Raw genomic sequence first — 24,356 nt, forward strand, 5'->3', positions numbered from 1 at the left:
GTTAGGAATCCCCAAGCCATGGTTCAAGTAAAATAAAGGTCACAGATATCATTCATAATGAATCACAGTGATGCATGATTTTTTATATTGTAATCCATCATGACAACCTCTAATAAATTTTGTTATTATATCTTTTACTAGTATTGCATCAAACAAAAAAACATTATTTCCTAATTATTAAAACCCTGACCTTGGCAAGATAAAGTAAACAGTATCTTCGAGAAAAGAGACCAGGTGGGTGTTTCATAAAGCTGTTCTTAAGTTAAGAGCGACTTTAAGAACGACTGGTGATCCTTTCTTACGCGTAAACCATCGCCAATGAACATTTTGTTGTATGTCATTTACCGCAAGAAAGCATCACCAGTCGTTCTTAAAGTCGCTCTTAACTTACGAACAGCTTTATGAAACACCCACCTGGGTCCCGTAACACAAAGGTTAGCGATTGATCGTACGATTGATTGTACATTGTAGTCAATGGAATCAATCGTAGGAAATGTTCTACGATCATTGCTAAGCTTTGTGTTACGGGCCCCTGAACGTCTCATGGACTGAGAAGAATAGGAATGCAGTTTCTAACACAACAATGGAGGTCACTCCAAAATGATGATGCAACATACTTTTTTTAAAGAAGTGCCATTGATATCAAACACACCACAGCTATCGTAAAGATTATGAAATAAGTGAAATTTTTTCATACCTCGTAATGGTAACAATCATGGTAAACTTAAAAAAAAAAAAGAATTGACTACACTGACTGAGCTGTTATTTTCAAGATAATTCCTGAATTCGGGAAAATTATATCCAATCAATATAAAGTTCAGAATTCAAACCTGAAATGAAAATTGATATAATTTGAACTTTCTCATGTATATTGGACCCCATATTGTCCATACACCACACCTCAGTAGCTCGCACTACAAAGAACAGCTGACTTTTATCAAATGATTCATTATCTATCCACAGCCTTAGTACAGAGAAAGATTGTTAATATAACCATAGGATGTTGAACATTGCACAAAAATCATTTTTATACATACTTGCAATATGAAAACAATTCCCAAACAAGTGATATCATGATAACATATTAACCAATTGGTTGCTGAATTCTTGCTTGTTTGTCGAACACAAAGCACCGAGTACCAGTGCGAAATGGGTTGATCGATCTCTACACACATATTCAACACATTTGGTCACTAAAAGGGGAAGTTCACGCTGACAAAAAAAGTTTGCTACAAAAAGGCAGAAAAAATAATACAAAATATGGGTGAAGAGTTGAGGAAGTTCCAAAGATTAAAAAAGTTATTAGAATTTAAAGTTTTTGATTTGTGATGTCATTTGCAACCATGCTATGTAATATAAAATCATAAATTTTAAATCTCTAATGCTTTACGATGACTCATTTTTTAAAATCATTTCATGAGCGGGGGTGGAAATGATTTGAATATTGATTTAGAGAAGATACAACAAAATAATGTCTCATTGATGTTTTTACCATACAATAAGTATGAAACCTGCTTGCATACGACATTACAAATCTAAAAATATAAATTATAACTATTTATTCTTTGATAGACTTTCCTAAGACTTTCACCAGTACGTTTTTTTTTCAATTTTTACAATAAATTCTTTTGTCAGGGTGAACTTCCCCTTTAAAATACAGGGATGAAATTTGTCAGACTAATGGGGTGTTGCAAGAAACTTGCAATCAATTGCAAGTCTATTTTTGGTCTCTAATAAAATCAATCATAAGTCTTGCAATTAACTGCAAATTCATGATTGATTGCTAATCTGCTCCTTGAAACATGGAGTGTAATCTCATTTGCTACTGTTAACATTGCTTTATCAGTTGTAAAATTGCAACAGAATATCTGCAATCGATTGCAAATATTTCCTTGCAACACCCTCCTATGGTATAATTTAATTTAGTCTTTCTCATAGTGATCCTCCTGGTACTGTGGTGCTTCCTCATCTGTGTCATCCTGTCAAATAATCAAAATATATACGTCAAAATTAACACCTTACATGACACCTAACGGTTTCATGTTCAGTGTTTGTTTTGGGGGTAATGTACTTTGACTTGATATAGAATAGCCTGTCCTAGGGACGAATCTGGCCAGGCCCCGTATATATACACCAAAATTGACACCTTAGAAGACACCTAATGGTTTCGTGTTCAGTGTTCACGATTTGGTGGTATTGTACTTTTATTTGATATAGAATAGCCTGTCCTAGGGACGAATCTGGCCAGGCCCCGTATATATACACCAAAATTGACACCTTAGAAGACACCTAATGGTTTCGTGTTCAGTGTTTACGATTTGGTGGTATTGTACTTTGACTTGATATAGAATAGCCTGTCCTAGGGACGAATCTGGCCAGGGCCAAAAGTTACGATTGATCCGATCAACCTCAAGTATGTGAAAATCCATCCATATCATAATTTTTTCTTGAAGGAAGTTTGCACACCGTCCTTTGTAAACAAAGAGAAGCACACCAAATTTTCAAGAAAAATATGAATATACGAATATATCTTATCTAGAAAATATTCTGAGCAAAGATGCATTTAAGATGTTGTCATTGCTGGCTTGCCATAGTTGTGGTTGACTGGATCAATCATAACTCTTTGTAAGATGGGGCCCGAGTGGTGAGCTAAAAGTGCTTCCATCAGCAACACCGAAAAATTGAAATCACTCATTATCTTGCTGTAAAATGTCTCAACTGCAACTTTTAATACATTTTATATTTGTCATTTTCTTTTTTTAAAAACCATAATTGCATTATTATTTATGATGAAATGGCTCCAAACAGTACTATTCATTTCAATGGGGCTAATAATCCCAGCCATGCCGTAAATGTATTATTATTATTAATATTATTAATTAGGCATTTGTACTTTTGGCCACCTGAACCAATTCATGCAAATTTGGTGTATTGATGCTTTCCTTTATCATGAGCTCCCAAAATATGGTCACGAAAAAACAGAAATGCAAACAATATACATTGTACTAGCAGAACTGTAAAATCAACATTGTTCATTTCATGATATAGCCAAACGAATAATGATAAATGAAAAGAAAGTACACTCACATCATCTGATAATTCCGGGAAGATTTCTTTGATGACAATGTCCAAGAGAATATACGATAGCTGTAAGTAATAAACATGTATAAATCGAGAAATATTTGTAATCGCTGCAACAAACTCTGATCTACACTTAGGAGAAATTTGATCCCTAATGAGGTTCGCGTCACTGACAGGTCAGGTACCTTCTACTTTGATTGTGTATGCAAACAACTTGGCCCGAATTCACAAAGGTGGTTTTGAAAACCCACAGTTGAGTCCATGGTTTATGCAGATTTCCTGTAGAAATTACGCTTATTTTACCACATATTAAAAATTGTCCAATGCCAATTTGCGCTTTTGTCACAGTGTGCCAAATTGACGCCTGTTGCCATGGTTATCCATGCTATTTTATTCATGACTCCATTGTTTTGAATTAATGAGTCCACTCTTCAAACAGTGGACTCATCAGTAAAATATTGTACCTAACCATGGTTACAGGCGTCAATTTGGTACACTGTGACAAAAGCGTGCATCAGCATTGGACATTTTTCATACTCGTGCCCGATACGCGCTAAATTAAGCGTAATTTATACAGGAAATCTGCATAAACCATGGATTCAACTGTGGGTTTTCAAAACCACCTTTACCTTACCTGTTTATTTAGCTTGGGATACTGGAGAGAATCAAAGACGGTCTTACATCCATCATAGAACTTTTCTTCTCCAAGCACCTTGGGTACAATACCTTAACAAAAACAAAAAAATTCATCAAGCAGTAATTACTTGACTATGATACAGTGATATGGAAGCGGAGTGGCCTAGTGGTTTTGACTCTCGCCTTTAAATCACAGGGTCATGAGTTCAAATTCTAGCCCAGATCAAAACTTCCTGTAAACCAACTAGGCTGGACTGTTCTCAAGCACTTACACAATGTTGCGTAATTTTACAACTACGTACCCGGGTGTTGCAAATTTGGTCTCAAACGGCGAGCAAGAGAAAAGTAAAGTCAGCGAACAGCGCGGTCAAATCTTTTTGCGCAGTGGAGTGGTTGAGGAAAAAATCTGCTTTAGGTTTAACCCTATCTAGGCCGGGTATTTTGGGAGTTCCTATGGCGGGGGGGGGGGCCTCCCAGGCCCCCCCTAAGATCTCGGCCGTCGACCGCGCGATCACGCCGAAAATTGGCACAAGGGTTGCCTGGGACATAATCTACAAGACTGTATAGTAATTTATTTCATGCGAATTGCTATTAAGTGATTATGCTAATTTATGCGTAATTAGTATGCGAAATCATACTTTTTCCTCTAACTCCCTAAATAAAGCTCCAAATGTACTAATTTTTGGTATAGAAACTCTTTGTTGTGTCCTAAGCAAGAGTACATGAAAAAAAAGTGATATCAAATCATTTTCTTATGTATTATATTGTTTTTTTTGCAATTTCTTATGTATTTCTTTGTTTTTTGACCTTTTGTTTTTCATTGTTTTTTTCAATGAAATTTGTTGGGGACTCTTCTGTGATCATAAAAAGCATAAAATGAATACATTTAGACTAGCAAAACTAAAAATAATCATACATTTATGAAATTTGGTTGAAAACACAATTTGCATTGACTTTGTACACGAAATCACGTTTTTGAGCAATTTTCGGTCTGACATGCACTTACATAATGTTGCGTAATTTCGGAACCACATACCCGGGTGACGCAAAATTGGTCTCAAAAGTTGCGCAAGACTTGAAAGTAAAAACTCAGCGAGCGGCGCGGTAAAAAAATTTCGCACGGCGAAAATATCGCGCGATTCGTTGAGGGGGGGCTCCGAGGCCCCCCCCGGCCTAGATAGGGTTAAGCAAGGCATCTAACACTGTGCTGTACTCAAATATATGTGACAAAAATCATTAGATGGTAATCTAACATGCTGTTAAAAGCTACAAGACTAAAGTCAGGTTCTATGATAAACAATTAGCATGATCTGGCCTATAAGAAGGTCTATTAATAACATAATTGTTCTACATAAGTCATTCTTTTGTTTAATGATAAAGAAGAATTGAGGGAAAGGCAGGAGATGCAGGTTAAGTATGATTACTGCTTTGTACACTCAAACAAAGACATTTTTAGGAACCACTAAGAAAATAATGATTTGAACACAAAGTACAATCAGATAAACAAAACAGTGACAACTTCACAAAAATTTGAAAAAGTTTATATCAAAGTTTTGCATTATTATGGTGAACAGTTCTATACATGATTAAATATGCAATGAGCAAATTGATGTCATATCCCCATTTATTCATTATTATTTTACTATATGATATTGTATTCAAATTTTGTTCTCATTAAAAGAACTGGTCGACAACTTATAATCACTTCTGCAACTTATTTGTTACAATGGAGAAATATCAACACACATGTATGAAAATATAAAATAATGATTTCATGTATATTTGGGGAAGAAATGTCATATGGACATGTATGAAAATAGGAAAAAATAATGATTTCATGTAAAAAAAAAAAAAAAAAACTATGGACATAATATCATCAGCAAAACTATTGGATATTAACTGTTTTTGTGAAATATTGCTAAATGTTAAAATTCAATAAATTTGTTAGCTATGTCATTAGATTTCCTGAAATTTCCAGTATATTGCTCAGTGAATTCACTCTATTTATCTAGATATAATTATTTTCAGTCAGGAGTATATGGTCATGGTATATAGGTCTTACTTGGGAAGAATTTCAGCATCTGTTCAAAAGCAAACTCTTTCCTTTCAAGCTTCTGTGCATCCGTCCTGGGTGGATCGTCATCAAAGAAAAGTACATCTAAAATGGAAAAAATTCAAGAAAAAAAAAGTTCGGAATGTGCTAAATAGCTAGCAAAAAAAAATGAATTAGACATGCAGTGCAGAATTCTAAAAAAAATCTTGTTGGGATATCGCTATTAATTCGATAGCAATCATATTTCACTTCATCCATTTACTTCTAATCAATGTGAAAATACAGTAAAGATCATCTATCATGAGTTTATAAACAAATTGTGAGGGGGGGGGGAGATTACATTGGGAAATCTCACTTTAGAAAGCATGAAAGTGTAAATAATGTAGCTTTGGCTATAAAAAGCTTCATAGTTAATTGACTAGAAGTAAGAGGAAAATAAGAAAAAGGCAAACATGAAGAACAGGAGTCAGAACAAATTAAAGGGGTACTCTAGATTGAAAATAACAGAATCTATAAATTAAACATAGTAAAATTCAACAAGCAAAAGGCCAAAAATGTCAACAAACTCTGATAAAAAAGTAATGTTAATGAATTTAAAGTTGTTTACCTGTTTGACCCACCTCTTACTAATTCTCTTGTTATTCTTCTCTTCTTCATACCATCTATCACTGTTTTGTTCTAGATCCTGTTTGATGTTGCCTGCCTCATATCTTAATCCATCCCCACTTGAGGTCTTTCTTTGGCCTTACTCACACCAACTTCCCTTTGTGTCTTCCTACTCCTTTTATTTCATCCCCTTCATTAACCTGATTGGTCATCTCTTCTCACTAATGCCCCTTTTGTCTCCTTATTTCCAGTGTTGCTGTTGAATGTCTGTGGTCTATATTACGGTTGTTCCACCTTATATATTTGTCATTTTGCCTCCAAAGAAGATTCTGCTAGGATCGAAAGCTTAGGCCCCTTTTGACTCTCGAATTTACAGTTCATCTAACACAGTAAACCAGTAGGGCAAAATTTAACTAAAAATCCATGGGATGAAATACAAAAGAATACATGGGGATATGACATCACCAGCTAGCCCATTGCATATTCATGAGGTCATGTATAAACTACTTCACAAAAATAATGCAAAACTTTTGAAATGTCATTTTTTTGCTATTCCTTGTCCGATTTGAGATGATTTTCAGAATTTGTTTTGTCCCAGTTTACTCTTTCGGTTCAATTCACACAATTTTCAGCCTGGAGTACCCCTTTGATATACTATTCATTATAAATAAAATACTTGATTATTGTAGAAGTGAGTGAATTTACCTCTGAGGAGATGAATGATATGTTCCACCATCTGCTCCGTCTTCAACAAATCTGTCTTGGTGTTGACGAAACTATCAATAAAAAAGGTCAAAGGTCATTGGTTTGCTTTATTTTCTTCTGCATTTCCAAATTCATACAAAGGTTCACAAAATTATAAAAAACTCATCAGACAAATATAGGAGTAGTTAAATGAATACTTAACATGATCTTTGAAAATGCAAAAATAAAAAAAAAGATTATTTACATAAATTATGATTCATTCGTCATTAAGGCCCATATTCTGAAGTAAGTTTTAACTCAAACCATGGTGTCTGTGCTAAGATTATGGGGAGCCAAAAATTCTGTTTATATCGTATATTTCTTATGATTCTCACTTTGCTTCCTTTTGCTTTCATAATGGCGAAAAGAACTTCAAAATACTTCAGTTATCATTCCCAGACACTTTGGGTGTCATATGAGGTAATAAATTGAATGTATTCTGTTAGGGATTTGTGCCCCAATTGGCTCTCCATAGTTAAACCACAACTTTAAACCATGGTTTTACTTAAACCAAAGTTCAGAACACGGGCCTAAATATTTTAATACGGACTGTCATGAGAAGCAAAGGGGTGCTTGAAGAACATGGCAGACCCCGACAAAGTTCATTGAAAAATTATGAAGACAAATTTTATATTGCGGTATGGGTATGCATACCAGGTATTCCTAATTTCAAGATAAAAGAAATGACAATGGTATGGATGGAGATGAAAGTCATGACAATCATCATGATTAAACAACAGATTATTATTATTTTCAAGTTACTTCTTTTTGTATACAAATCACTCTATAACCTAGCCCCAAAATACTTGTCTGATTGTTAAGAAATTAATGTCCCTGGTAGAACTAGATCCTCTGAAGACCCACTTAAATTAACATATCCAACTAAAAGAAACCAGACCGGAGATAGAACATTCACCATTGCATCCTCAATGGAATGGAACAACCTCCCTTTCACAATAAGACAATCCCCAACAATTGAGTCATTTAAAAAGTCTCTCAAAACTTTTTGTTCTAGGCAACTGCCTTCATTCCATATGTCATTCTGATTTTTTGTTTGTATAAAAAAGTTAACTGAAATTGTGAGCGCTTTGTGCCATGTGGGAAAAGCGTGTTATAAATATTGATTATTATTATTATCATTATTATGGTCACTAAAATGAACTTTACTCACTAATCTACATAAGTTTCCAATGAGTTTCCAAATATCTTGGCAAAAGTGACGGTCATCTGATGCATCCAGACAGGCACATCTAGAACAGAACGAGCTGCAATAAACAACAACGTATTCAAAATGAATAAGAAATTAATCACAAGTTTCTTAAGGTTCATAAAGTAGAATGTATTGCCCAAATAAGTGAATAAATGGAAATTTGCATTTTTACATGGTATTGAACATACATAACATAGCATGGAAAATGAACATATTTACAGAAAATCAAACAATCGCATATTGACAATTGTGATATATCCAATAGGAAAAGCACTTTGAACTAGGCTTTCCTGCTGGGGCCAGTTTTGTGGTAGCGACTGATCATGGAACGATTTTTACGATATCACGAACATTCACGACAACAACTGCAATCATTGTAGAAATCAGTCCCACAACAAGTCGGTATAGAGTTTTATAAATTCAGAGCCCTGTTTTTGTAAAAGATATCTAATTGGGAAGAACACAGCCATTGATTCAAGTAGTTACAGGGTTCTCATCTCTACAAGAAAACAAAATTCCCTGATATGTCCCAGATTTTTCCCTGATGAAGTTTGAAAATTCCCTGATCATTATTTGAACCCAGTCCCAGTTTTACATGTTCTCTAAGTTGTTGCAGTGAATAACATGGAAAAAAACCCACAATAGCTAGTCATTCAATGGATAATGTTTTGATATGCAACAAATTATAACAAAGTCTTATTACAGTGCTTTTGACTTCAGGGCCGATCAAATTCCCTGATTTTTTCCTTCTTCATTTGAGGCATTTTTCCCTTTTTGAGGTATTTTTTATCAAATTTCCTGATTTTTCCTTGACTGGAAAACGAGTTAAATAATTTTCCCTGATTTCCCTCATGGGCTGGGAACCCTGAGTTACATAACATGGGTAATTTTTGATGAATCAGAGGTATATACATAATGACAAAACCTCGAGACCCTCTAAACCTAATAACAAGTTCAAGTGTTGGCAGACTCACCCAAGTATAAGATATATTGAATGATTCCAGTGAGTTGTAGGTAGTTGGCCTCTGGATTGGCCCAAGGTTCCTTAAGATTACACCGGTCTAACACCTGATTAGCATTGTTCTCAAAATGGACATTGGAAAGCTGATGGAAAAAATAAAACAAAACATGAAAGGAATTTCATTAATTTGGGTAGTTTATTGATTCAATCTAAAAAGGAGACAAAATCATTATACTCAGACACTGGGTGATAAAATACAACAGAACACAATAATATAAAGTAAAATGGCTTAAAGGTATGTAGACTGTAGGTAAGAAATGACTATAGCAAGAGCAAAGTTAGCTCAGTCAGTAAAGCATCTGCCCGTCGAACCAAAGATCGTGGGTTCGAGTCCACCCCGGGCAGATGACTGAAGCCAGTGCGTTGTGTTTAAAACGTCTCTCCTGTTTCATAGATGCAGGCTATGTTACAGTGGCAAACACTCTGTCCCTCGGATAGGATGTTAAATGGAGGTTCCGTGTAGAGGAGAGTCCCCACCTTTGCCCGTTAAGAACCCACTGCACTATTCAAATAAGAGTAGGGGGGAACTCCTGTGTAGTGGTCCACCTGCATTCCCCCAATCAGTTATATCGAGAGGAGAGACCTGCGGGTCACAGTTCGGTGTGCGCGCCCATCTAGGTGACCCAGATTGGCTGGCTCCTCCAAAAATGTGCCTTTGAATGTCTTTGACAGATATATGGCACTATACAAATGCTGTGCATCATCATCATTAAAAGAGTTAACATAACATTTGTAAAATATAAATAACAGATAATAAATTCAAAGCACTGGTTAACATTTCTACTCTGCTGTACATATCTTTTACTGATAGGTGATATAAAAAAAAGAGAGAGATGCGCATGACAGGGGAATAGAGAGAGGTGAGAAAGAATGAGTAGGTAGCAAGTGTATTAGATAGAGACATATAGGGATTAGGGAAATCATATATCCCAGTAATCACAATTATATTACCACATTGATAAGGACCTTCATAATGTTGTTTCTAAGAGAACAATTTCATTTGTCTACAGACCGATACCCAGACACAAATACAAAAATTCAATCAATTTATTAATTATTTCTTTGCAAATGGTCTTCCTCTATTGTTTATCTCTTTGTTGTTTCAATGTCATCCTTCAATCTTGACATAGGTACATGTAGGTAGCAATAAAATCCTTACCATAATCTGTCAGGTTAATGTCAGATTAATACCAGGAATCAAATAAAAATTTTAATCAATTGAGTAACTTTTTCTTGGTAGATCTTTCTTGAAACAGATAGCAATAGAATCCTTACCATTTCTTTATCCGTTAGGTTTGGATCTGTTTCAAATTCATCCGTCCTACAGAAAACAGAATAACCATGTTGTAAATGAATGTCATGGGTAATAGAATGTGTACATGTAAAATAGTCTTGAGTCTTAAAGTAGGTATGTATACCATTATTTTAAAGGGCTAGCATTGTGATTCATTGAGAGTATATCATCAGAGTTCCCCCTCCTCATTCCTTCTCCTACCTCCTTCTTCTTCATCTTTTATTATTATTATCATTATTTCATCACTATAAGTCACTTTCAACAGTGATACATACCTTGCTTTAGGTTTGGCAGCTTCCACTGAGGCTAAGAAAGTTACCAGGAAAGGCTCAAGATGCTGTCCTCTCTTTAACATAAAACCAAACATTAAAGGGTTAACACCAAACAAAGAAATACACAACAAATTCATAAAACAGATTTGTTTTCTAACACAACTGTTAGGAATGCTACAATGAATATTTACAGAGAAAGTTAGCAATCTAGGAGCTTTATAGTGAAGAGCAAAAATATGATTTAGGCATGAATTAGCATAACAAAATCTTGGAAAATTTGAATTCAACCATACAGCTTTGAAGATAACATCGCACACTACCATTGGTCTGAATTTTCTTGAAGGGGTCCTGGCTGGTCTTTGTCAAATTTACTCAATGATAAAGAATCTTAATAAGATTTTAACTGAATAGTAACTCACTTCTGGTTATGTGTACATGTTCTTATTTGAAACATATATCTCACCTCCTTGATGACCTTGGTTGAGACTGAACGCACAAATTTTCCTGATAAAAAAATAAAAAGAGTTATCAAATGGTACAATACAACTTTAGCATCTTCAGTTAATAGTCAACACTTATTCAATTATGAAAATAATTTTCAATATCATTTACAGAATCAAACATGAAAAAGTTTTACAACCTATTTTAACAAAAATAAAACCCTTGACCTCACATAAAATATACAAACAACAGGAAACAGAAATTTATTATTAGATTAACAAGTTTTATTTTCATTATGTAAATTGTTACCGTTCCATAGTTTGTACACAAGACTTAACGCAGACCATTTCCAACCCTAATTTTGAGAGAAATGTGTGTATGTGCAATCAAATTATTGCACTCTGTGAAAGAATGGATGAATGAATGAATTATCCAATGCAATAATAACCATTTACAAGTTTACAGCCAATCAGTTATGAATACGTAGAATAGCAAGGATAATAGGAACCAAAAAATAGCATGAATTAGTAGCTCCTTCCAAGAAGTTGTGCATACATGAGATTAACACTCCTTTTCCCAAGCTAGTCTTAAGCTTTTGCCTCGTGCTATATCTATGTTGAAAGAAATGTGACTTGAGGTGAAGCTGGCAGTCCACCTTATGTTACTCTAGTCGAATAAAGGGGGCAAAGAGTTAACTCTACACATGAATCATACCTAGATTGACATCTCCAAAGATCTTATTAACAAACTCTTCATTGGTTGTCAGGAATGTATAGAGGAGCTGGCTTCCCCTTAGGATGGGCTTGGTGAGAAGAACCTGCAGATGGAAATGTATTCAGGTACAGTGATTAAATGAACAATTTATAAAATCACCTGCAAGTACATAAAGCTATCCCCACCTTTTAAATGTCTTGTTCATTTTCACAGATATATCATGTTATAGAAGCAATCAAAGCAAGTATATTTAATACTCGATAATTGATATCATCAAGCCCGTAGCCCCCTCCCCCCCCCAAAAAAAGCAAAAAATATCAGGGGAGGAAAAGGAGAGAAAGGAAGAGAACTCCCTAATTGAAAAGCCTGGCTACAGGGATGATCATTCTATGAATCTTGTTAAATATAGGATTCTCTTTATTTTGCTTATAAAACATACAGAGAAAACCAAAACCCTGTATGAATTCAAACAAGACTAGGGCCTTTGTAAAGATATTCCAGATCAGCAATCCTCTAATAAAGAGATTTTGTTAGATTCCGCCAATTAGAATCAAGGATTTCATGGAAGTTACTATAACAGCAGTCCCATTTATGCAATGGCCACATCACAAGCTCCATCTCCAGCATGAAAATACCGAGCATACAAGTTAATTCCTTGAACATTGTTGTTAGGTTTTCAAAATACTCAATAGAGCCTATGTTTTTGATAAAAAACAAGTGGAGTGCCTCAGGAAGTCTCGCCTGCATAATGTAATTCATAATACCAGCAGTGCTGACTTCGAAAACGACAATAAAATGATTATTTACAAGAAACACCATTCATTTGATAATAGAGTACTATGTTAATTGACCCTAAATGACATTTGATCTTGATCATGTGACCTAATGCTTTCGAAAGATGATCAGTGATACTTGATTACCCCTATGTCCATATTTCATGAACTATATCCATGTACTTTCAAATGATGGACAAAGATCATCGACCCTAAATTAAATTGGACCTTGATCATGTGACTTGAAACTCTGAAACCCAAGAGGGATAGTCACTGATACTTGGTTACACTTATGTCTAAGTTTCATTACATACATCCATATACTTTTAAAGTTTTGACCTTTAAAAAAAATAACCTCAGTTCAAATTTTGTCTTAATTCTTCCAAGACAATCCAAGTTCATCGACTCTAAATGACCTTTGACCTGGGCATGTGACCTGAAACTTGCAAGGGATGTTCAGTGATACTTGATCACTCTTATGTCCAAGGTTTATGAACTAGATCCATAAACATTCAGTAACGATGGCAATTTTACAAATACCCCTGACATGGTCAAAGATCAGAGACCCCAAATTGACGTTTAATAATAATAATAATAGCCAATTTTTATAAAGCGCTTTTCCCAGAATGGCCCAAAGCGCGTTACAGCATATTATTACCCGGTCATTGGATTCATTTCAATCCCGCACGAAAAGTGCACAATTTCCACTCCCTGGGGAGCATTCCTTGCATTCATCGCAGCCTCATTATGGCGCTGGCAAAATCAAACATACAATATCATGAACTAGGTCCATATATTTTCTAAGTTATGATGACATTTGAAATACTTAACCTTAGGTTAAGATTTCGATGTTGACAATGACGCCGTCGGAAAAGCGGCGCTTATAGTCTCACTCTGCTATGCGGGAGAGACAAAAATTGGTTTTCTTACCCTGAGATATTTCTCTAAGCCAGGCCTCTTTTTCTCCATGAAGTCATGTGACTTGCTTCCAAACGGCCGTCTAACAGGCAGCTGAGCATCTTCAAACACACCTAATTAAATTTATAAAGAAATAAATCTACATAATAATACATGAGATTTGTATAGTGCACGTTCCATCTTGATTAGATGCTCAAGGTGCTTCAGAGCAGAACAACAAAAGCTAAGTAAATGTGGGGCATGGATAATAAATATCACCAGCATATTTGAGCACACATTTTTATCTGTTTGATCGCAATTATTTTCTTACAACACCCATTAAGTCTTGGATATTAGAGCACAGGCAATGTGTTTGGATTTTATGTGTAATTGTGCTATATCTTAGGCAAGGAGGGGTGGGGGAGGGGACAACCAGTGCCATGCCTTTTTGATTTAACCTTGAAGGGGAAGTTCACCCTAAAGAAAAGTTTGCTGTACAAATAGCAGAAAAAAATGATTCAATTTTTCAATGATTCGTGATTACTTATTATTAATTTTTTTTTTAGAAAGGGGTGTGAAATAATTTGTCTATTGATGTACCGAAGGTACAGTAAAAGCCATTTTCAATTTTCAGAGAAAATGACATTTTATTGATTTTTTTACCATACGATATGCAGGAATGCTGCTCGCATGACGTCACAAATCAAATAATTGAAATTCTTCTCATTTTTTTCATTATTTGATGGATTTTCCTCAAACCTTTCAGCAATATTTTTCAAGATTATCTTTAAGATTATCTCAAATCAATCAAACTAGTTCTTCACTTACCATGAAATTCTCTCAACTTCTGTTCCAGTGCATAGAACTCATGGTATCTCCTGTGAAGAAAATATGAATTATAAAGGAACAAGAACTTTCTATCAATCACCCCCACATATTTCTGAATAATTTAATTCCCATTGCCAAGAAGGAACATGCGTGTAGAATGTGGAATATGATAAGGTAGAGCGAGGTATTATAAAATGAAAATAAAATCCTTGGAAAAGTTAGTTTGTACGAAAACCAATAATAAAATCAATAAAATTTGAGAATAGGATGAATAAAGCAGAGCTGCCAACCTGAACAAGAACATTTCAGTATTTTTAAAGCTGAAAATCAGTATTTGGTGAGGAAATCGGTATTTTCAAAGAAATACCATAGGACAACACATAAAACTGAAACTTGAGAAATCAGTATTTTGCGTGAAACCATCAGTATTCTTCTCATTTTTCAGTACTAAATACTGAAAATCCGTACTACTTGGCAGCTCTGATAAAGTCGTGAGAAAATGAATGTTGAGATAATTTGGAGATCCTTCTATTGGCAATGCGATCGTGATGGCTTTTATGCACTGAAATATTGACTCAAAGTCCACAGATGAAGCTCTTGCAAGGGTTAGTCCCAGGGTGCAATACACCAAAAAGAAAATTCTGAAGAACTTTATATTTCCCTTAAAAAAAAACCCTTTCTTGAACTATAATGTACTTTACTGGACATAAAATTCTTGATAAAAATGATATGACATCATAAAACCACCAAAGCAACTTGGGGGTGGGGGTTCAAGAGAACATTAACGCATCTATGTACCTTTCAACCTGCCACGAGTTCTTTTCTCCATCTCCTTCTCTGACATCAATCCTCTGAATGCCGATGATGAAAACAAATCCTTCCTTTCCTCCTTCTAACTTCATCTCGACGCTCGGTATACTAACCCTCCAAGCGCTCAGGTCATGCTGGGGTGATGATACGCCAGTATGGTGTGTGTCCTCGTCGTCAGAGGCTAGATCTACATCAGACTGGTACACAAACACAATATCATGTTAAACACTATGCACTCAGGTCATGTTGGGGTGATGATACAACACCATGATAAGTGTCTTCATCATCAGAGGCTAGATCTACATCAGACTGGTAGAAAAACACAATATCATGTTAAACACAAACTCTCAAAGGCAGTCCAAGCAATCAGGTCATGCTGGGGTAATGATACGCCAGTATGGTGTGTGTCCTCATCGTCAGAGGCTAGATCTGAATTAGACTGGTAGAAAAACACAATATCATGTTAACACTAACTCTACAAGCACTCAGGTCATGTTGGGGTGATGATACGCAAGAATGATGGGTGTCTTCATCGTCAAAGGCAAGATCTACATCAGACTGGTAGAAAAACACAATATCATGTTAAACACTATGCACTCAGGTGATGTTGGGATGATGATACAACATTATGATGTGTGTCTTCATCATCAGATGATAGATCTACATCAGAGGCCCGTTTCATAAAGAGTATTTGCCTTGGCAACTACCATGGTAACTTGATTTAGATTGGTTGCCATGGTAGTCGCCATAGTGGCAAAGTTAAAGCAGTTGCAACTCTTTATGAAACAGGTCCAGACCTTTAACCCTTGTTAAACTGGGGGGGGATCAATTTGACCCCCCCCTCGACAAATTTCATCACTATGACGTCACGCAAAGTTTTTATATTGCGCCGCTCACTGACTTTTTACTTTCAAGTCTTGCGCATCTTTTGAGACCAAAATTGCAACAACTGGGGAAGCAGTTCTGAAATTATACAACATTTTGTAAGTGCATGTCAGACCCGAAATTGTTCAAAAATGTGATTGTGTTTTTCAACCAAAAATCATAGATGTATGATTATTTTAACTTTTGTTGGTTTAAATGGATTTATTTTATGCTATTTATGATTGCAGAAGGGTCCCCGTCAAAGTTCATTGGAAAAAACAATAAAAAACAAACGTTTGAAAAAACAAAAGAAATACATAAGAATTAAAAAAACAATAAAATACATAAGAAATTAATTATATATTTGCAATTTTTTGTAGATATTTGTTAGAAATGTAATAATTGCTATTCCAACCAAAAATTAGCATTTTACTAGCTATATAAATTGAGTTAAAGCCAAAAACATACATGTACACAAAAAGAATTTTAGGGCAAATTTCATACACTTATTTGCATAATTAATTAATTAAAAATAAAAAGATTTTTTTTCTTTTAAATTTTACCTAAGAGTCTTGTAGTTTACATCCAGCTCTGTGCGCGTGCAAATTTTTGCTGCGATCGTGCAATCAGCGGCAGAGATCTGAGGGTATATACGGTATATACTGGTCTGAAATAGCCCAGTTAAGATAGGGTTAAACAAACACAATATCATGTTTATAAACACTGACTCTACAAGCTAGATATACATCAATATCAGATTGGTAAACAAACACAATATGCATTATATTACATCTAGGGCCATTAAGCAGTCCACTATATTGCCTTTACAATGTCAGCGGGTACTTACCGATGGTTGACTCGATTCTTCATAGAGATCAAGATTGAACAGGCTGTCTCCATCTATCAAAAAAAAAGAATAAGAATTATCCTAATCATAATAATGATAATATTGACAATGATACCACTACCACTACTACTACTACTACTACTACTACTGCTACTACTACTACTACTACTACTAATAATAATAATAATAACAACAATAATATGATAATAATTCAAACTTATATATTTTCACATCTCTAAATGAAAACCAAGATTGAGTAAATGATACTAATTAAAACTTATTTATTTTCATATCTCTGAAAAATAAACAAGATATTAAGTTCAGGAAAATAACAATCCAATGATTCCATAATGATGGAGTAAAATGACAATGAAGTTGCAAAATTTTGACAAAATAACACAATACATAAGGTAATGACTGGAATGTGAGCGAATAGCAAAAAGCTAATAATAATAATAATAATAATAATAAAAATAATAATAAACAATGATAAAAAAGAAATATATCATAACAGCAATGATAATAAAAATAATTCAATTAACATATTGGGAAAAAGGTCAATGCTTTTTTCATGATATCACTTGAGTTCTAGTAAATTCTATATCCTCACCTGACTGTCCTTTGAAGACACCTTTGATTTTACTTCCCAGCTTGCTCATGGCAGCAAATGTATCACTCGGCCTCTTGCTTGCCACTCTATCAGATGGATCATTAAATAAGAATAAAACAAATATCAATTTCAGTGCAAACATCAATCAATTTGTTATCAACATATAGACTAATCAAAGAGTTTACGGTGCTTTAACTGCATTGGGGTATTAAGATTGAAACAGAATAAAAATTAATGCACTTTTTTTTGTATTTCAAAGGCTTGTCAGGAATTTTATTGCACAACATATCATAGCAGAGAATAGTTTTCCTAGTATCATAATATGCTAGGCATGTTTGCATGATTCCTGTACAAAATGTACAGAAAGAGATTTTTTTTTCCTGACAACTAAACTGCTCATCAATTCTTTAAAGTAAAATTATACTCTGTTATAGGATATTCATTGAGATACACAAGTATATTTGTTAAATGCAGCATAGAAGTAAAGTTTTGCTTTGCTTTTTAATAAGTCCCTCATTTTCATTTTCACATGCTAACTGTAATCTATAATTTGTCTAATTATCAAAATGTATTTGGAACAGAAAGAATTATATATACTCTGACTATTTCCTACAAATTTGTTAATTATCAAAGTATTCTTATGACACATATTCTGTTTTGTACATTCATACATATGTATATATATGTTTGTTATGTTTATTATCAGAAAATGGAAGTGAAATAAACTAAACTGAAACTGAGAGTGATGACAGAACTCCTACATTTGTAAATTCAGTAATACACCCATGTCTGTTTTTACTGAAATTTGCTTGCATTTAAATTTGCTTGCACCAAAATTTGTTTGCCTAGAAGTGACTTGCCTGTTTTGTTCTACTTTCACAGTGAATAATTAAGATGTAGGCCTACTAGCAAAGAAGTTAATAAGTCTATACATCACTTCATGTATTCATTCCACAGGTATTTGTGATCCCTTTATCTTTGTGTTTCACTTTTGTAGAATCTTGTCGGAATCTCAAATCAAACGTGAAACAATAATATGAAGAACTCCATCAATAAAACCATTGCTTATTCCCCAAACAACTTTTATCATTTATTTTTTTTTCTTTTGTTGACCTTGCAGCAGCCACATGTATACTGGAAAAAGTTTATATCACCTAAATCTTAACACTTCATACCATATTCCTGCAAATTTGAAGCTTAAGCTCGGTACTTTTTTCTACCTTGAATTTTGACAGGTGGTGGATGTTATGATTGCTGCTAAAAATACTGGAGCTAAATACAGGTAAATGAAATATACTTTATCTATACTTTCATCGGATGATTTCATTTAATCAATAAAACAACCTATGTTCTTTAACTTATTTTATGCAGCTGTATATTCAATTCTTTAAAATTTGTTTAATATATGTGCTTGAATGATGTATTTTACTATGTAAAATGGTACAACTGAACTTAATTTTAATGGATAAATGAAACAACAAACCATTCACAAAGTCAGGTACTAACTTGAAAATCTAGGAAATCTATATATAATTCAGGAACCTAACTTCATCCACTTACACGACTAGACACTGATGAATCATTCATACATTGAGAAATACAAATGAAATCAAAATCACCCACAAGCACATGATATATCATACTGTACTATACATGACAAACATATCACTTAAAAGATGAAGGACAACTAATACATAAATCTAACAAATACTTCGGCAAAATTGCAAATAATTAAACACTTATACACGGGCATTCTTGGCCCGCTCAAAGAAATGGATCATAATTCTTTGGGTTGAGAATAGTATCTTGGAATCTTGAATTTAGCTAGATAATGCCCATTCGAAATTAGCAGATCAAACTGGAAAGATGCCGCTACAAAAGTATTCATTAAAGGCTGGCTGTTGCATCGTGGGTAAGAATACTATGACAGCTGGGTCTACATAAAGGTTGAGTGTTTTGAGGTAAATGATAAAATCACACTACAAATGAAAATTCCAATTGAGATACATGTAAGGGCCGAGTTAAACTGACCAACTCCCAGCAAATCAGTCTATGAATTTTTTTTATCTATTTAGCCTAAAAACTCTACTCTATAAATGGATTAGATAATGCATTCTACTAATTACTAAGAAGCATCACTGATAAAAAGATTTACTGCAAACTTCTAAAACTATAAATCTATACAGTAATGTAATTTTGAATTTCAAGCTAATTCATTCGATCAGACTTGGCTTCCTTTGAAAAGTGAAAACATTGGCAGCTGATTACAGTATTTCAAATTTAGCCTTCACTCCTACCGTAAGAGTTCAATCTTTGGTGAATAACCTTAGAACCAACTATCTACATGTAAACCAAAGACTTACTGATAAACATAAAGTACATTGTCAAACTTTGTCGGACTACAGGTGTGCGTTGTTAAGCAAATATGGATAAGTAGCTCTTCTATTACAGTGCTAACAGCTACTAAAATGCTAAGCTACTGATCAGAAACATCACACTAGTACATGTACATGTCTGTAGCCTAATCAATATGCAATTAAATGGTCAGATGAATAAAACCCTTTCTCATACCCCAATATGCATGAATCAATAATTTTAACAAAAAGAAACTACTTCTTAATCCTTCATCATCAAAATAATTAAGAACAAACAACTCCCCCCCCAAAAAAAAAAAGGGCTGGAGAAATATTTCATTTTTAATAAAATAGTAAAAAAAAAAATTTAAGCTTTGTCAAGCACCAACTCCCATTCATCCAGGGAATAATTTTCCTGGTATTGCATCACAATTTGGCCCTCATTTTTGAAAGGCTGCTATGCAGAAAGTCTCTTGTATAGCATATTTTTACACAGGACTGTACATTACTAGTTGATAGCTTTTCTCTTTTTGACCAAAAATGCTATTCAAATTTGTAAAGCAAAATTTTTCCCTGCATTCATCCCTCATTCCATCTTTTTTTGGCCATGCATTGCAGCAGCTCTGTTCAATTAAATGATACCCTTACAAAAACAAGTGCATATTTCAACAGCCGTTGGCGTTTGAGTCGTGGTGAGGGTCATTCCCTGTAGTAGCCAGGAAATGCCGCCTAATTTTGTCTATATTCCCAACAGATAATTTTCAAATCAACTGAATGACACAACACAACGGGTGTATATCGAAAACAATGTATTATAGGTGAAGGAGGCATTCAAACCCCACAGTTTCCCCTCATACATTTACCCCTCTCATATCAGACAATTGCATTGTAACAGAAGTCCCTTTGAATTTGTAAAAAAAAACATCTCTCATAGCAATCCATACATTCATAATATTACATAAAAATATTTGGATACCAATGAAACCCCATACATGAATGAACACCAGATAGACAAGTGAGAAAAAGACATCTATACACATGCATGGTAACTATGAACCATTTGAAAAGGCTACACTCAAGTTAACCCTAGTAAAAACCCACAGGCAATATATTTCTATGATAAAACCATACTTTCCATCAGCATATGTTTCAATTTCTACAGGACAAACAGGTTATATGATGATATACAATGATATATATATATATATATAGCAATATGGGACATGCTACAGTCGCAGCAAAGATCCTGACTCCAAACAGACCAGTGGTATGTCACCAACCCTAAGGCCCGAATTCACCAAGGTGGTTTTTAAAACCATTGATAGAACCCAAGGTTTATGCAGATTTCCTGTATAAACTATGCTTATTTACCACATGTATTAAAATATGTCCAAAGCTGATGCACGCTTTTGTCAAAGTGCGCCAACTTGACGCCTGTTGCCATGGTTAAGTACACTATTTTATTCATGAGTCCACTGTTTTGAATTAACGAGTCCTCAGACTGATGAATAAAAAAGCGTACTTAACCATAGCAACAGGCACCAGTCTGGCACACTGTGACAAAAGCGTGCATCAGCATTGGACACTTGTTAATATACGTGGTAGAGTGTAATTTTTACAGGAAATCTACATAAACCATGGGTTTATCCAAAAGAGTAAAGTAATACTGTCAAATGCCTTGGAAGTTTCACTAAGATTGTTGATCACAGTTTGCTTATCTCATACTTGTTTAAACTAAAAATTCTAATGTCATTTTCTCATTCTTTTAATCACTGATTTTTTCTGCATTCAATCAAATACTTGAGCAGGTTATTGTAGATCAATTTTGACAAGTTATATATCATTTTAAAGCTTAGGAAGTGCTTTTCAAACTCAATTAAAATCTCATGATTCTCTTCAGCGACTTATTGCTGGTTTTGGGGTGGCTAGAAACGTATAGCTTTGGTCGGTTTAGAGTTGGTTCTCCGGCGTGACTGGTCCTTTGAATAGAGCATGAATAATGACCGTTGGAGGACCGAGAGGGGTGGGGGAGTGGAGTTTATAGGGGAGGGTACAGGTTCAGGTGTAGAACAACTACAAAGGGAGCAATATTGGGGTTAATAACAGTTATATCAGTGCAATTAGGTAGGGTTGTGTATTGATGGTGTATATAAAGTATATGGGGAATGAGTAGTTGCCAATTCAAGTGAGTTACAATATATAGAAAAAGACAACAGAGGAAGTATGAATAAAGTTTTCTCATATCAATTATTCAAGGATGATAATTGTACATCAAGGTAAAATTAAAATTTGGCATAAAGTTGATAGAGTGGGAAAATAAGACAAAAGATAGAAGGTATAGATTTGCAGATTTGTGAAGTAAGTTGGGTAGAAGGGTGAAAGGGGGGGGGAATACAAGAGAAAGGGTGAAAAAAAATGTTTACCAAGAATACGAGAAGTAAAGAGAGGTGAGGGGAAAGAGATCCAGTGAAGCAATAACATAAAAGGAAAACACAAAAATGGGAAGGTTTGTTAAACAATCTTTAGGTGATATTTAGTATTGTTTATTGATTGTCAAAGATAAATGAAAATAGTTGCAGTTAGCATTGATTTCATGAGTTCTGTAAAAACAAAGATTAAAGCAAATTGTCATTTTACCATAGTGGATCTCACTCTGGTAGTTCTATAAATTGAACTTTGTGAAATCATGAAATTTAAGCTGACAAGCTATCACACTACAGATCATCAACACAGATAAGCGACAATGTATTATTACTGCTTTAAAGAGACCACACATCTGCCTCGAATCCCATGCTTCTATTGCTTATAATTTCTTGGCAATTACACCCTTTTTTTTCCAGAATCCCTTGGAACATATTTGTAATTTATGCAAACAGACACTTGAGTGGTAATTTCATTGGATTCTGTATCATTTTGAAATCATACCCACAACTAAATTTACCTTTAATTGTTACTGTGTGGGGACAATCTTGGATGTGGCTCAATAAATACTGTGCAACATGTGAGTATTGTTAGTGAAATTTACATACATTAGATATGAAGATAATGAATCATATGACATTAGATTATGTTAGTATAACATGCACATTAGCATTAATATTTCTTGAATAATACAGGATATAATTGCAGTGCATTAAACAGTAGAGGCTTGTTAAGCTATGGTCTTGACAATTAGAACATTAAATTTCTTTATGCATAAAAGTCTGATGACAACTGATATTATACCTCGGTCACATTTGCTGCGGCTGCCGTAGATTCTAAAATTTTGACAGTGAGTAGCAATTCTACGGTCAACGCAGAATATTTACGGTCCCTTACTGTGGCAGTCACATGTTAGGTGCACCGCATGGCGTATCTTTAAATTTATGGAGACAGAAAATCTGCAGCCGTATGTCCTTGAAATGATGACGAATGGTCGTAGGTTTTATAATAACGACAGATGCAAGGTGGAAGCAAGGCACACTCACAGCTGCTGTAGACCCTTCTAAGTTATTGCTACGGCTAGCGTAGAAATAAAATGTTACAACTCCGCACTATAATTCTACATCCACCTCCACGGCCTGTAAAGTATAGCAATCCGCTGTACGTCGACCCTGCGACCGCCGCAGAAATCTTTCAAATTCAGGTATTTACGGCCGCCGTTTGCACGCCGTAGAGCAAATGTGACTGAGGCTTTACAAATATTAAGCTAAGCATATTTACATTAGTGCCAATATTTGATATTGATACTAGACAGTTAAGGACTGGATGTAAAGATCTTTGAAATAATGATTGTGATAGATAACTTACTTGCTTGATCCCCTTGCCAATGCAAGTCTTCTCTTTCCACATAACAAGGTGTAATACTATGAAAAAACAAAGAGCGCAAAGTTCATTACTTAGTGATTGCATAAATGTCATTCAATATTTTTAGTTTATTAAACCTTGAAGTAAATATCTGTTGGATAATTATTCAAGATGACAGATTTTCTGAAAATCATGATTCAAGAGAAATTCAATATTTACTCAGTCCTTTGAATAAAAACACATACTTAGATATACAATGAAATAATTTGACAAACAATGCAAGTTATACAGAAACAAAAAGATTTGATTTTGCATACAAAGGAAAAATAATGAAATGATTTTTTTTTTATAATTGCAAATTAAAAATGTTTCATAAAAAATGAATTTGTGAGACTGTGACTCACAATGGAATAAATATGTTTTCTTTCAAATGAAATATGAACAATTGTTCATTTTATAACCTGAGAGGAATAATTTAGCCTTCTTGAGCCTTTAGGGCATCTTTGATATACAAA

General features: G+C 34.4%; 1 protein-coding gene across 1 annotated transcript in view; it reads right to left on the minus strand.

Moving 5' to 3' along the window:
- Positions 1 to 1,121: 1,121 nt before the first annotated feature.
- LOC121422510 (sorting nexin-14-like) overlaps positions 1,122 to 24,356 on the minus strand; it is a 50,005-nt gene continuing 26,770 nt past the window's right edge. Inside the window, exons 15-31 of the mRNA XM_041617631.1 lie at positions 23,845 to 23,900; positions 17,702 to 17,787; positions 17,092 to 17,144; positions 15,369 to 15,577; positions 14,571 to 14,620; positions 13,776 to 13,876; positions 12,073 to 12,175; positions 11,381 to 11,421; positions 10,921 to 10,991; positions 10,627 to 10,672; positions 9,305 to 9,434; positions 8,292 to 8,385; positions 7,082 to 7,152; positions 5,780 to 5,875; positions 3,716 to 3,807; positions 3,088 to 3,147; positions 1,122 to 1,979 (exon numbers count right to left, since the gene is read on the minus strand). Of these exons, the coding sequence (XP_041473565.1) occupies positions 1,923 to 1,979; positions 3,088 to 3,147; positions 3,716 to 3,807; positions 5,780 to 5,875; positions 7,082 to 7,152; positions 8,292 to 8,385; positions 9,305 to 9,434; positions 10,627 to 10,672; positions 10,921 to 10,991; positions 11,381 to 11,421; positions 12,073 to 12,175; positions 13,776 to 13,876; positions 14,571 to 14,620; positions 15,369 to 15,577; positions 17,092 to 17,144; positions 17,702 to 17,787; positions 23,845 to 23,900 (1,416 nt within the window). The 3' untranslated portion in view covers positions 1,122 to 1,922. The remainder of the gene's footprint in view (positions 1,980 to 3,087; positions 3,148 to 3,715; positions 3,808 to 5,779; positions 5,876 to 7,081; positions 7,153 to 8,291; positions 8,386 to 9,304; positions 9,435 to 10,626; positions 10,673 to 10,920; positions 10,992 to 11,380; positions 11,422 to 12,072; positions 12,176 to 13,775; positions 13,877 to 14,570; positions 14,621 to 15,368; positions 15,578 to 17,091; positions 17,145 to 17,701; positions 17,788 to 23,844; positions 23,901 to 24,356) is intronic.

Source organism: Lytechinus variegatus, chromosome 10 (genome assembly GCF_018143015.1).
Source record: "Lytechinus variegatus isolate NC3 chromosome 10, Lvar_3.0, whole genome shotgun sequence".
NCBI lineage: Eukaryota > Metazoa > Echinodermata > Echinoidea > Temnopleuroida > Toxopneustidae > Lytechinus > Lytechinus variegatus.